General features: G+C 39.4%; 1 protein-coding gene and 2 long non-coding RNA genes across 3 annotated transcripts; 2 read left to right on the forward strand and 1 right to left on the reverse strand.

Moving 5' to 3' along the window:
- Positions 1-8,378: 8,378 nt before the first annotated feature.
- LOC124208193 lies at positions 8,379-9,814 on the forward strand. The gene is made up of 4 exons (XR_006880340.1): positions 8,379-8,587; positions 8,668-8,755; positions 8,822-8,942; positions 9,368-9,814. It is a non-coding gene; the product is annotated as an uncharacterized LOC124208193 (long non-coding RNA).
- A 1,628-nt stretch (positions 9,815-11,442) lies between these two features.
- Positions 11,443-11,927, reverse strand: LOC124208194. Its single transcript, XR_006880341.1, has 3 exons — positions 11,790-11,927; positions 11,573-11,690; positions 11,443-11,502 (listed from the first exon to the last, which is right to left on the reverse strand). It is a non-coding gene; the product is annotated as an uncharacterized LOC124208194 (long non-coding RNA).
- A 367-nt stretch (positions 11,928-12,294) lies between these two features.
- LOC124208195 (protein jagunal-like) lies at positions 12,295-13,499 on the forward strand. Its single transcript, XM_046605937.1, has 4 exons — positions 12,295-12,660; positions 12,740-12,881; positions 12,951-13,166; positions 13,239-13,499. Exons 1-4 carry the CDS (start codon positions 12,572-12,574, stop codon positions 13,374-13,376), a joined length of 585 nt encoding a protein of 194 aa, XP_046461893.1. The 5' UTR covers positions 12,295-12,571; the 3' UTR covers positions 13,377-13,499.
- Positions 13,500-13,562: the final 63 nt, after the last annotated feature.

Below are 13,562 nucleotides of genomic sequence, written 5' to 3' on the forward strand. Positions count from 1 at the left end.
CGCTCATCATCATCGATAATAACAAGCGCATGTGCGTTCCGTCTCATTGCAGCAACCGAAAAGGCCTTTCAACGTGTGCGCATTTTCCCCGTTTTTTTGTTGTGTGTGCACACACAAATCTTTCAATAAATAAAAACACATCCCATGGGCCGGCCGTTCTCCGTTCGGTTATAGCGGATCTTTTTTCTTTTCGCCGGACAAACACACTCGGCCGATGTTATAACTGAATGCCCGTGTAAATTGCCCGCCTATATAACAGCCCAGCAATCCTAAATAGTAGAATACGGTATATATCTACTATCCGGGAATCTTTTTTTATTTCATTTTTTTGTGTGTGCGATCGTGAGTTCGTGTGATTACCACTCGCACATCTAATGATGTGCATCTCTACTTTTTTTCCCCCTGTCTTATTATTATTATATTATATTTCCCTCTCCGTTTCACTAACTCTCTTTTTATTTATTTTTTTACTTTATTCTTCCACCTGTGTAATTCTTCCGTCTTAAAAAAGTACCGGTAAACATATAAGAAGATGATCGAGAGAGAAAAAAGAGCCCCAAAATTATTAATAAAAACAGACGTTGTGTTGGCCTTGTCGTGAGTAATGCAATCTGGCAAGTGGTGCAGATTTTCTGGATATTTTTTTTTTTTTTTTTTTTTTTTACTGATTGCTGTTTGTTTTATCCGATTATGAGAAGGAACTTCTTTTCCTGACAAAACGGGTCGTCCCTTTTTTATTTTTTCTTAGTCGGGTTGAACGAACTGGACATTCTCATCATTGCGGACTGGTTTTTCGTTGTCGCCTTTTTTCAACTGATATGAATTCAACTAACCATCAAATAGAAATGAGCCAAATGGACATCCATTCGCCTAACTGGTTGTTCATTTAATCTAGACGCTAGTTTCAACCGATGTTTGTAATGTACACAATTTGTCACATCGTTTTTGGTTTCCTTTTCTTTATTTCCCGGATCGAATTGTTGTACGTACGTAAGAACATTTTTTTCACAGGTTACACACCTGGTTATAAGTCGATGCTATGCGACGCTTGAATTTGTGTTTGCTGGGCGTGAATTCTACATATTTAATAATCTATTACATGCCGAGCAATACAGGAAATGCGACAATCAACATCACTGTTGTTGCGTTGGGGTCTTTACGACGCACTCACACACACACACACAGCGTTATTGCCCGTATATATACTATAGTGGGAATTGTTAATGGACAAGGAATAATATTATTATTACGGTCGACCGGTATGCTTATGACAGCAGAAACTAGAGAGAAACCAACTTCGCATCAGATTTTTTTCCGCTAGGCACCACTACCACCGTGATTATTATGACGCTCTCAAGTATAGCTCTTTATTTGATTCCGCAATTCCGCACCACCGCCTGGGTACCGTCTAACTGAATGCAACAGTACAAGTGTATAGATATTGTGGGTTGGTCTAACGCAGATGGAGCTAATCACTCATCACGTAAGGATCGGATTCGAATATTTTTTCTTGGATGCTGATTGTCAATCATCTCACACCCGCCAACTCCGCCAAAGTGCCTTGGTGGAAAAGTGCAGCTCGGGAATGACACGCCGTCGATAAATAACAATAATGGCGCAGCAAATCACAGCGGGAGTGTGCTGTAAGAACCTACGCACAATCTGTCTATTTCCTTTGGGGTTTATTCTTCTTCTTCTTTTTAAATCGGATCCCCGTTATAAAGTCTTTGGCTTTTTTCAAGCCCCAGCGTTCAGATTGCTGCTGGCCGAGCAGAAGGGCTCTGCATACCAATGCTAAGCGTGTATATGCACCCATGTACCCAACAACCGATCCTATATACCAGCCAATCGCATAAATCTTTCGCGCCCAGTCCTCTCGACTCTCTTTGGGGGTCTTTGCACCAGCCAATGCGCCCGTTTGATGTCAAAATCTTTTTTCCTTTTTTTTTTCATTTTCACCACACGGTGCACAAAGGACGATGAGGAATTTGATGGAATGAATTTTGATTCGAGGAAATTGGGTAGCCTAAATCCTTTATAATAATTCAATGGCCGGTAGGGGATAAAAAAATGTGTACCAAGAGTTCTTTTATATTGAGTGTTTTCTTACATTTCACATTGAATTGATTTCAAATTTGAAATGGAACTATAAATTTCGGTTGTAGCTGGGTCAGTTCCGTATTACAGACGACGGACGACCGCTATAAGAATTTTTATTTTTTTAACGAAAGAAAAGAAATTAGACGTCTAGTAACAGTTGGGCTGTGTTGTGTTGTGTTGCTTGATGTCCTGTTTTCTGCTCGGTTTGACGCTGTAAAGGGCCAGCTGATTCGCACAAGAGGGTTGGCGATGAGACGGTTGCGGGTTGCCGCACCTGAGATTCTCTGCCTAGCCGCTGCTGTCCGCAGCGCAGCGCCAAAAGCCGCAGAGTCTAACCAAACTGTGAACACCGTATAGCTTGATATAAAAGAAATATAATAATATAATGAGAAACGAGAGGAGAGAGAGAGAGAGAGAGAGAAAAAGGAAAAAAAAGATACGGTTGTATGTAGAATTGTAGAACATTCAACTATGAATGAAATTCGGGTGTCACCTGTTGTTGATGCCCGGGCTGAGACCGTTGCGGTATCATTCCCGTCAAAAATAGAAGAAAAAAAATATAAATAAGGAATCCCGGTTGTATTAGCCTATGTATACATATACTGCTATATAGCGCATGAGTTGGCAGTGGAATAACAAGTGGCTGCATCCTGTACATGACGAGGAATAATGCATAGTTCTATACACAATGTTTAAATCCAGTACAGCGTGATGACTCTCTCTCTCTCTCTCTGCGAGCGGACCCTGTTATAGAGTTCATCCTTCTATAAGTGGCACCCTTCACTGTGTGGTATTTGTGAGAATTTGAATAAGCCTTGATACATGCATTTCTCTTTTTGGTTACCTCCTCTGTTGAAAATCATTTACATACTTGTACTACAACGCACCTGTAAAAATCGTTTAGATTTGATTTCCGGGAATTCCAGCAACATTGAAATGAATATCGAAATGGCCGTTTTCGACAAATTGGCGTGTACGGCAACCTGTGCAACACGTTAATGCGTCGTGGTCACTTGAAGGTTTGGGGCCAGTATTTTCCCGAAAAGAACAATTATAAAACAGAAAAAAAAACATGTGATACGCGTGTATAGCCTCATTTTCTCATTGCTTCAATTTGCCATGTTTGGATGGAGGGAGGGGGGAATGCTATCTGATCCGAGATTCATTCCGCCTCACCAGTTTGAGAATCTAACGAAGCGATCCCGCAATGTAATTATTACCGTTTGCTGGGCCACATAGCCTATACGCAGCATAGCTCTACACGGATGGTGATGGCTATGCGTGAATACTCTCGTTTTGAATAAACCCGGGCTCTGACCAGATCTGATATAATGAGAAGCTATGTGCACTACATACCCCCCACATAAAACCGTCCGTAAAGGAACCTGCAGCACGCGAGATATTTGAGTGCAGTTTTCGTTTGAATCGCTAGAGGTTCTTTTTAACTTCCACTAGATTGAAATTGATTCAACTTCTATACGAAATGTTCTTTTTGTGTAAAATATGAATATTTCTCAGCATGTCGCCAAGTGAATCGGGCATAGGCCTTTCGGAGATAAGAAGAAACGACCAGTCACTAGAATTTATCAAAGAAAATTCCTCCCTTTTGATTGAATCGATTTTTAAAAAAGGCCCAGTCGACAGGAGAATAAACGTCCACGGAATATTGATGTTTCATTCTCCAACCTGTCGTATTTTTCTATACGCCAATCGTGTGCCGTGTAAATTAGATTGCTATATCTGTAAGCTATTCGTTGGGTGTGACGAATTCCGCCCGCGCTCGAGTCAACCCGAACTAATCGAATCACAAGGTTTATGCGATTGCAAATAAGTAGAAAAGGTTTACAATCGGACATTCTTGCAGACATTCATTGAATTCTGTTTTGATAACTGTATATACCATAGCTGCGTGTAGGTGTACATAGTAGTATGCTGAGCTGCTGCTGATGATTCCAAGTGACTTTTTTCCTGGTATCGACGATCGGATAAGAATCCGATAGATGTTATAAACTGGGTCGTCACGCAGCGCTTCTTTCAACCCTTTTACGGGTGTACAGTAATGAAGAAGACTTGATTCTAACGGCCAGTCACGGTCATCATTCGAACGCGTTTAGTGCGACGTGTATACAGTCGGTCGGCTTGAGCCGGAGCGGAGCTGATTTCCTTCATTTGATTTTATTTTTTCCTCCTCCTTCATCTCTAGTGGAAAAAGATGCGCAAGGCTTCCTGCATTCAGAGCGTGACGGAGCGCGATCTTTTTAAAACAGTTTGTTAATAGGGAGAGCCCTTATAGCAAAGCCTCATTGTCGATGCGCGGCCCCGCTCTCTGCTGTGCTGTGACTCTCCTGATTTTCTTTTGTCTTCATTAAACTTCAAAGAGACTTGGCAGCCAATTAGAACGGAATGAAAGACATTGGAATCTCTCCTCTTGCCTCTTGCTGCCGACGCGGCTTCCTCTTTCAACTGGCCCGCTTCAAGTCTACCCCATAACGATGATGACCCCCACGCTGGCCGCCCGTCTAATCGAGGACGAGGTCGAATCAGTAGAAAGAACAAAACGCGCACAGTTCTAGTACGACTGCGACATTGACTTTTTAAAAAGATTCCCCATTTATTCTCTTGGAATTGATTTGACCTCTCTCGTAATCTCCGTGTGGAAAACATTTCGGTTTTTTCTATTCAATGAGAATCTCATCCTCGATTCAACAAATCAACGTGGCCGGCCCTCCAGCTAATGGCGATTTTTAAAAAAAGCGATTGATTTTGATTGGACGCGGAATGCACTTTTGAACTTATAACAATTCTCACGTCGTTGATGAGCTGATTTTTGATTTGGACAAAAAAAAAATCCATCAGAAATTGGACGTGGCCGCAACAGGTGCGATAGTCCAAGAATGTGGAGGTTTTAGCGCAAAATGACGGCGCCAACAACAAGCGTTTTTTAAATGTGTTGCGTCGAGCTGACAGTGAAACAGGAAAGGGTTTTTTCTTTTCTCCCTGCTATGGTGTGTATATCTTACACAATAAGATTGTGGAGATGATAAAGACTGAAGAAGCGCGCTATAGCCGTGTGCTTACACGTCTAGAAGTAATGTCTGTAAAGGTTCTCGAGCTGTTGCTGCGCTGTGGCTCGAGGAGATGGATCTAACGGGACCTGTCCAACTCGAGCGGCATGCCATGGATCACTCGCGCCCCGGACCACCTCAAAGGTATGCCGATCTGAGCGCCAGGATCCCTCCATCCTTTTCTCAAAAAGACATTGCCTAACTCGACACATAGCTTGAAGCGACGCGAGTCGACATACTGCATGGTGCATAGTGATAGTAGATTTACCTTGAGGCGAGAACAAGCGATTCGATAGGGATCACGAATCAAAATGGCCTAATGAATTTGTGGAGCAAACCAACAACGGAAAAAAAAAGAATAAAATCACGATCACAAAACTATATCATCAAAGGAGATGATTCAGTTGATGGGCTCTTATACCTATACCAAGATCGATCCATCTCTGCTGGAAGGGACGTGTATCTATCTCGCCTCTGGTGATGTGTTTTTAAAAGACAATTTAATAGTTGATTGCGTTATTTTTCTCTCCATCGAGATTGGAAACTATTAAACACAACATCTCTAACGGGAGTGGAAAAATTCTTCACTGCGATGTATACACGGAGATGTGAAAAATGGCCATCGTATAAGACGAGATGCTCTTTTGATTTGAATATTTATGAGGAAATTTTGTTATCACATCAAAGCTTTTTTGTTTTGTTTTATTATTGGTTGCATTTTTGGTCACTTGTAGCATTCGGTTGTCGCTGTCAGTTTTTTTTTATGTTTTTATTTTTGTTGTTGGACTCGGTCGCATTCTCGTCGAAAGTGTCCAACCTTCCGCACCTTCAGGTCACACAGCAGTAGCCAAACACATGAAAAGCAAAACTCTCCGGGTCTGGTTTACTGGTATGCAATCCGATCCGCTCTGTCAGATTTCAAAGTCGCCTGACGATCCGATATTGTGTTTTGGAAGCTCGTTAATGTTCATCATCATAAATAACTATCTGGTATCTATTGCACACAGAAGGAAGACGCCGTTTAAAAAGAATCTGAGCTCAGCGCAGAGACGGTCGTTTTATTGAGCGATTCAACTTGACAGTCAACTTGATGGCGTTTTTCAACCCATTTTCACAGCGTGATTCTTTTCTTCTGTTATTCGCAATTTTTATACAAATTCTTGTTATTTTTTAAAAGTATGGTGATTCAGAATTTCTCTTTTAAAAACATGAATGGGTACTGGATAGGACATGGGGGCGGTTCAACTTGACAATGGCCGAGGATAAAATAGGGCACAACACAGTGTAATGAAAAACTTCTTCTTCTTCTTTGTTGTGTTTTTTTAAAAGTTTTTAACGAGCGAGGCTTTGTTGGTGTGTGTACGTACAACAACATTCCGAAGAGGTCACACCAGAAGAGCTAACGTTTCACCGCCCATTCATTCTGAATGCTTGACGGCGGGAAATAAAGAATTTAAAAAAAAATCAACACTGCACGTCCGTTTAATATTTTCTTACTCGTTTGGTCGCGGAGCCCAGGCAGGAGTCGAGAATAAGGGTCGACGGATGTTGAGCATCGTCGGGCGCAAGGGGATGATCAAATATGGTCTGGCTTTCAGGTGACGTCTGTTTGATGGAGGAGAGGTCATCGCACCGATGTGTGTGTGTGTGTGTGTGTGTTGTCAGCAGACAGACATGGCTATGTGACACGCACGCACTCGAGTCACTAACTCTGGGCTGTTGGGCGTAATATCCAGTGACACAGATTTTTGGGGGCTGGTGTTCATTTCTGCTTCGTTCACCTTCCAATTTCCATTCGGCTGGCTGGCCAACCTCTGAAAAGCCAACGTCGAATCATTTACATTTAGGTTTGGTTGTGTCGAGGCGTGGCGATAAATTAAGCGGCTGTACAAGAATATGAAGCAAAGTGATTCAATGATATTCGAATAATGAATAATGATGATACATTTTGTGCAGTTAACTTTTTTTTTTATTGAACTGTAGGTAATGCGACTTAAGATCGCATCTTCTATAAGTTATTATTATTGCATTTATTTTTATTTCACGACACATCACATTTCCGCTCCATCTTTTGTTATTTACTCAAAGGGTTTCTTTACTTTTTCTTTTACATTGCGGGAGTTTTAGTGTCGACGTTTTCAACAGATGGCAAAGTTGGTTCATGATGTTCTCAATAGAGGGCATTTAAGCGAACATAACATTTAAGAGCCGCGTAAAATGGGCAACACCGCTTCATGCCTTCCCAGTTCATCTCTGAAGTTCGTCTGCTACTCTGCTTTCTGTTGTTGTGCAAGGCTGCAAGCAAAAGCCAAAAGTTATTAGTTATTTGGTGAGGCTGCTATCAGCATACTGTTGGATAGTTTAAATCATTAAATTGTTATATTGTAGTGAGCATTCTTGGGAATGAGTCCGTTAACGCAAAAGTTTGCATTTGTTTCTCTTGCCTAACCTGTGTTACTCACGGCCACGGGTCTCCCGTTACCCCCGTTCCCCGTTGAAACAAAGTTCAAAGAAATGTTCGAAGTAGCCGATGTGTTCAGAACTCCAGATCACATTGACACATTGATGCACAGTGAGACATGAATTGGTTCCCCCGCTTTGGATTTTTTAATCCTCCTTACTAAAAAGAATTAAGTGCTTCACGAAGATTTCATTAGCTTTGCTTTTATTAGGTAAAAATCACATTTTCAGCACACAAGTAATAATTATTTATTTCATAATTTAAAAATCTAGAGAAGTTTTCATGCTGTCTTGAAATTTTTAGGCCATTCGGTGAACTCTAAGTCAGTTGGTTTGCCCCTCAAATTGGCTGGAAATCAATCACATTGTGGTTTTGCATTTATAGGTTTAATCACAAAACGAGATGCGAAAGTAGGGCTTTGCAAAAGAAGAAGCTTTTCTGTTCAATTTGTGTTATATGTGTTTACCTTTAAGCTGCTCACCTCTGGAAGACGTTGAGCGAAGATGAAGTGGAAGTGCAGTCCGTTTCGTTTCCTCCACTGCCAAATCAATCGCTCTGCTCAGAGCCTGATTGAAGAGCTGACGAATCTATTCAATCGGTCCACCCATCAAATTGTGAAGTTCCCCTGATGGATTTGGTCGTTAATAATTTTTAAAATTTGTTATTGCTGTTGAAGTGACTGAGACAGACACTGAAGAGGACATCTGGTGGCCAGGTTTGTCTTCAGTTGTTGGGCGTAGTCTAGCCCTTTAGCCCCTACCTTTTACTTGTTTTTTTTTGTCAGCTGTAGCGTGACTTCTGAGAGAAAGAGTCGCCATTTTTATTTGCTTGGGGTTTTGAATTTTTGATGTAGCTTATTTAATAAGGTTGAATGCTATTTGTTAGGCATTTCTTAGAATTTGTGATGGGTTTTAGTTGGTTCGGGTTGGCGGTTGGTGATCTTGCTATTTATTTATTTTTGGTATTGATTCTGTTAAATTCTATTCACGTGCAGTGAAAGTGCCTGAAAGTAAAAGTGTTTAATGTAATTTTTATCTGTAGATGAATTTCGATGTTTTAAGACTTGGAGACCATAATGTCCACCCTTCGAGAAGCTGAGTAACATTCTACTTGTACAATGTTAAGAATGGTAAAATTATCAATTAAACTGATTGAAATATATTTGGATCATAACATTTGTAATGTTTGATTGCAGGCACCTTTTAATAAAAGGAACTTCAGGCATCCAATCTAGGACTTCCATCCAATTGTGCAGGCTGCATGGAAGTCGCATTTACCTTTGCTGTGAACATCATGAACACATACACTATTTGAAGGTGACAATCTTATTCAGTTTAGGTTTTACAGTTAAAATGTGATTAAGCTTTGCATCCATTGGTTAGTTTTAATATTTGGGATTTCGTCAAGTCAACAGCTATTTCCTTCAGTCACGTTTTCTGTTATGGATTTTTTAAAGAGGTGTTTGCAGTATGCAAGAAAGGCAGATGCCGAAAGAAGTTTTGTTTATTTGTTCCACTGTAGAGTATTCTTTAAAGTTTAAATTCATTTGTATTTAAATCTTAAATGAGTCATCTAGTTTCATGTAAATTTATTAATTTCACTTTCAACAATAGGTAAAAGATAATGTTGCCATATAGTATTTGGGATGAATATTTGAAGTGATATAATGTAGCATATATTTTTTTTTAATTTCATAGAGCATTTCCAAAGATGTTGAAGATTAATTTTACTTTGGTTATAGGTTCATGTTTACATAGCAGTGGTGTTGCTGTCCAATGTGGCTTGTTGTTGCAGCCTATGGTGGTGAAAGATATCAGCATCCAGTATTGTGTTTAATTGCTATTTGTGTCTATGCAGTTTACCTTTTATATATTGAGAAGGAACAAAAAAAAGTAATATGGGGAGGTTTATGTCAAACAAATAATAAACATGTCCGGGACTGGGGAATGAGGAGTAAATTGGGGTGGGATATTTGATCATCATTTACTAAAAGAAGTGAGGTATATTTTTAATGAATGCGCAATACTTAGTGATAAAATCTTTTGTTAACCTATATAACCTTCCCCACTTACACATCCATTCCTCAAACCCCATAAACACCAACATCAAATCCCACATCCACTCACATCCATTCCTCAAACTCCACAATCCCCAACATCAAACCACACAATTGTTGTACATCTATAATCATCTATAATATATAAATAAATTAAATGTCATTGTATATAACTTGTGTAAACTATATTTATTCTGGAACACTCACAAAATAAATAATTCATTAAACAGAGCGTCCGGTTCAAGACAATTTTTTTTGTGCGAGGCTTTTTAGCAAGCAATCCGCCACCCAATTTGACAAAAAGTGATAGTTTGTTTTCACGGAAATTGCGTCAGACGGTTAAAAAATTTCTAGTTCAACAGTCTCATGTAGAAATTTGCATCTAGTCTACTGGTGCAAATTGCGATTCTTTAAGTTTGATTATTTAGGAGATGTGTCAAAAAAATTGTGAGTAGCCAATAAATTGAACTAATTCGCTTTTTCAGAATATTTTGAAGATAGATCACAAGAAAATCTAAAAACAACAAAGCGATCTAAAACCATAATATTCAGAAAAAGTGGATTAATCCAATTTTTTAGCTACACACACACAATTGCTTTTAACACATCAACTAAATTAATCAAGCTTAAAGAATCACAATTTGCACCAGTAGACTAGATGCAAATTTCTACATGAGACAGTTGAACTAGAAATTTTTTAACTGTCTGACGCAATTTCCCTGAAAAAAACACTACCACTTTTTGTCAAATTGGGTGGCGGATTGCTTGCTAAAACTCGCACATGCAGTGTCGGCGTAGATCCAGGGAGATTACCTGGAAATGGAAGAGGAGAGAAGAGTGCGAGGCAAGTTTTACTGGGGAGAGATTAGTCATACTAGGCTTCCGGGTTAGACTCATGACCCTCTAAAGGTTTTCGTCGGATCATGCGCCTTCCAAGTCCCCGTTCGACCAGAGCCCTCCCCTCCTCCTGGTTTCACAGAGGGTGAGTGACCACCGGCGGGCGTTGGTTAGTGGTTAGTTAGGGAAACGGGGCCACAGTAAAGAAGGGAGCCCAGATATGCACTTTTAATTTATCTACATCAACATAATTTTCTTGAATTTCAGCGTTTTCTCGTCAGTTTCACCATCCCGGGTCAGTCTATGGAATGGCGGCGACAGTCTCACCTAAAAAGAGATTTAAGTAGGATTTGATCAATAACAAGAACAATCATAATCAATAACAAGCATGATGCTTTTATGAGGCGTAGAGAAACAAATCAACAAAAACAATGGAGAGCACTTCAAAATATTGAATCAAATCAGCAAATCACGAATATGCACTAATTGATGTCTTATGCCATATCCTATAGTTCAGGAAAAATCACGATTTTGGCAGTTCTTTTGGGCGTCTAATAAGTACTAAATGAAGTACTAACTCCTTTTAAATCCGAAAGTAGACAAGCAAATTACCAAAGTATAACAAGTGAGCTTTGTGGCTTACGGTCAGTACACAAAATTATCTAACGTTAACTGCCGATAAATGTCTATAGACTTGCGTGTAGTAAAAGTAAATGAAACAGTGAAACTACTGTTTTTTCTGACTGATGAAAAACGATCTAAGCCATTGTCTAGCCTAGTAAACAAGAGATCTTTAAAATTTTAAACAGCAAAATGAAAAGGATCCCTGCTCTAGCTAAATTGAGACTTATACTAAAATAAGAAACAATCATAACAAACAAAAACGGGTAATAATAAACCTAATACTCACACAATACTGCTACATTATCACACAGTTCTTTCTTTTAAGGTGTTATTCTCTGGACAGAATATTTTCCAAAATTCTGATCATGATCAAAAGAAGAAGTAAAAGGAATTAGTATAAACTTTACGGTACAACTTAGTAAAACTTACACCACAAATATGAAGAGAATTTCAGTTGGATATTTTGCATTTGTTTCCATCTTAATTCTCTTTGTTTGCAATTGAAGAACAGCCTGGATAATGCTATTTTCCTTTCACATGGATTTCACTGTTTCAAAAAATAAGAAATCAAAAGAATTGATAAGTGTGAGATTGCAAGTCGAGGAAATAAAAAAATACAAATTGTTAAATCAACTAAGCAGAATACCTATAATGTTGTATGCACACTTCATCTGCTTTACCACATTTTACGCTACTTAACAAACATTTTGAAATGCTTAATAGTTCACTTTAAGTACTGCATCGAAACGAGAAAGACAGCAAATAACAGTCAAACCGTGCACTAACCAAGGCAGCCATTGTTGTTATAAAACTGCAGTGGCACCTGGTGGGGGATTTCAGGACTTTCCCTTGCATATGAAAAGGGGAAATGGGTGTAAAGCGTCGGTTTCGTTGAAAATATAATAGTTTACGATTTAGCAACCTGAAAGGCTGAAATGTTTTTTTTTTAACTCAAGTTTATTAAAGCTCTTCTTCTCTCGGCAATAAACTTGCTCATTCGAAATGAAGCCTGATTGATTCGTTTTCCAAATATATTGAATTAATCCCAGGTTATATTATTACACGATTACTTCAATTGCATAACACATATGAAAAAGGAAACAATCCGTCAAATTTAATGGGGGTCTTTTTTGGTGGGCGAATTTTATGGATGAATCTTTATAATTTCTATGAAAATTTCGAGTGATCTGGCAACACTAAACAGCATACTGCATCAAAGTGCCTTCTGCTTTCTTCGTCATCGATTCGGCAGGCGGGACCTGGCTTATTTCTGGACAAGCCGGAATTCACCCTATTTGTATATCCTTAAAGAATCTGGTTTTTTCAAGTGTTTCAGTGTTCAATAGGAAAGGGCGAGAACGTTAAATGCACACATCCTCCTAAGCTGAAAGTTTTGGTTAACGACATTGGAGACTTCTTTCCATAACAATGGCAACGAGAGGTGGTCCAGTCGCATCTGGAACTGATGGATCGGATTATGGACACCGTGAAAGAGTTGCTAACCAGTATCGGATAAGGTATACACACTTGATGTTAAATGTGCAATGGTTAAATTTTAACTGTCTTATATTTGTCTTGTTTTGTGCTGGGTTACAGCGCTCAGAGCAAGTCACGACTAAAAGCTTGTCTCTTTTTCCACATACTGCTGTTTTTTCTGATGCTTGCCAAACTGTCTGCTGACATTTTTGATCGACTAGACATCTTTATTTTGGAGATTGAAGAGCTTGAAATCCCCAAGGTAAATACTTACAGTTATAAATCCAGCTTAGTTTTTTTTTCTTAACCATAGAGCTAATTTCGATTGCAGCCACTAGTCTGGGAGTATGCATGGTGCTGCAGCCTGCCATTCGTCTTTTATGGCCTATCGTCATTGCGACGTAATGTCATTAGATCCATGTCTGTTTTTGTCATGGGAGATGTTGTTTTTGCCCTTCTTCCTATCTTCTTTTCCCTGGCATACTACCTTGGTGACTTTTGGCAGTACGTTAGTTCGCGTTCTTCAGATGGCCTGATGTTATGGCAGGTAAAATCGTTTTGTTTTATTATTAACATTTAACGATTTACATTAACAGAAAATCCTACTTGTATCCATTAGGGCTATCCATACGCGCTTCTGTGGTACGGATTCTCGTTAGTTGCCCTCCAGATTCACCTCTTCTCTCTGTTTTTCGCACACACTTTGATATCAGCTTGGAGAGCCCGTGGAGGTGCAACAACCAAAAAAATTAACTGAAGTCAAGCACAACAGCTTTTAATACTCGTATTCTCGTGCTCACCCTACTGGATTGATCCTCAAAGCCTGACAAGAAAATACTTGTGTTTGACGATTTGCAATACATACTACCAGCCCTCCCCACCATTGTCTAAAAATATTTCGATCACGAGTTAGTTTTACTTCTAGTTAACCATCGGCACTTGA

Source organism: Daphnia pulex, chromosome 11 (genome assembly GCF_021134715.1).
Source record: "Daphnia pulex isolate KAP4 chromosome 11, ASM2113471v1".
NCBI lineage: Eukaryota > Metazoa > Arthropoda > Branchiopoda > Diplostraca > Daphniidae > Daphnia > Daphnia pulex.

Bases quoted from the DNA above. Each gene is read 5' to 3' on its own strand.
- LOC124208195 (XM_046605937.1), top strand. From the start codon at position 12,572: ATGGCAACGAGAGGTGGTCCAGTCGCATCTGGAACTGATGGATCGGAT. The intron at 12,661-12,739 runs GTATACACACTT...GCTGGGTTACAG, and splicing joins GCTAACCAGTATCGGATAAG to CGCTCAGAGCAAGTCACGAC. The intron at 13,167-13,238 runs GTAAAATCGTTT...TGTATCCATTAG, and splicing joins ATGGCCTGATGTTATGGCAG to GGCTATCCATACGCGCTTCT.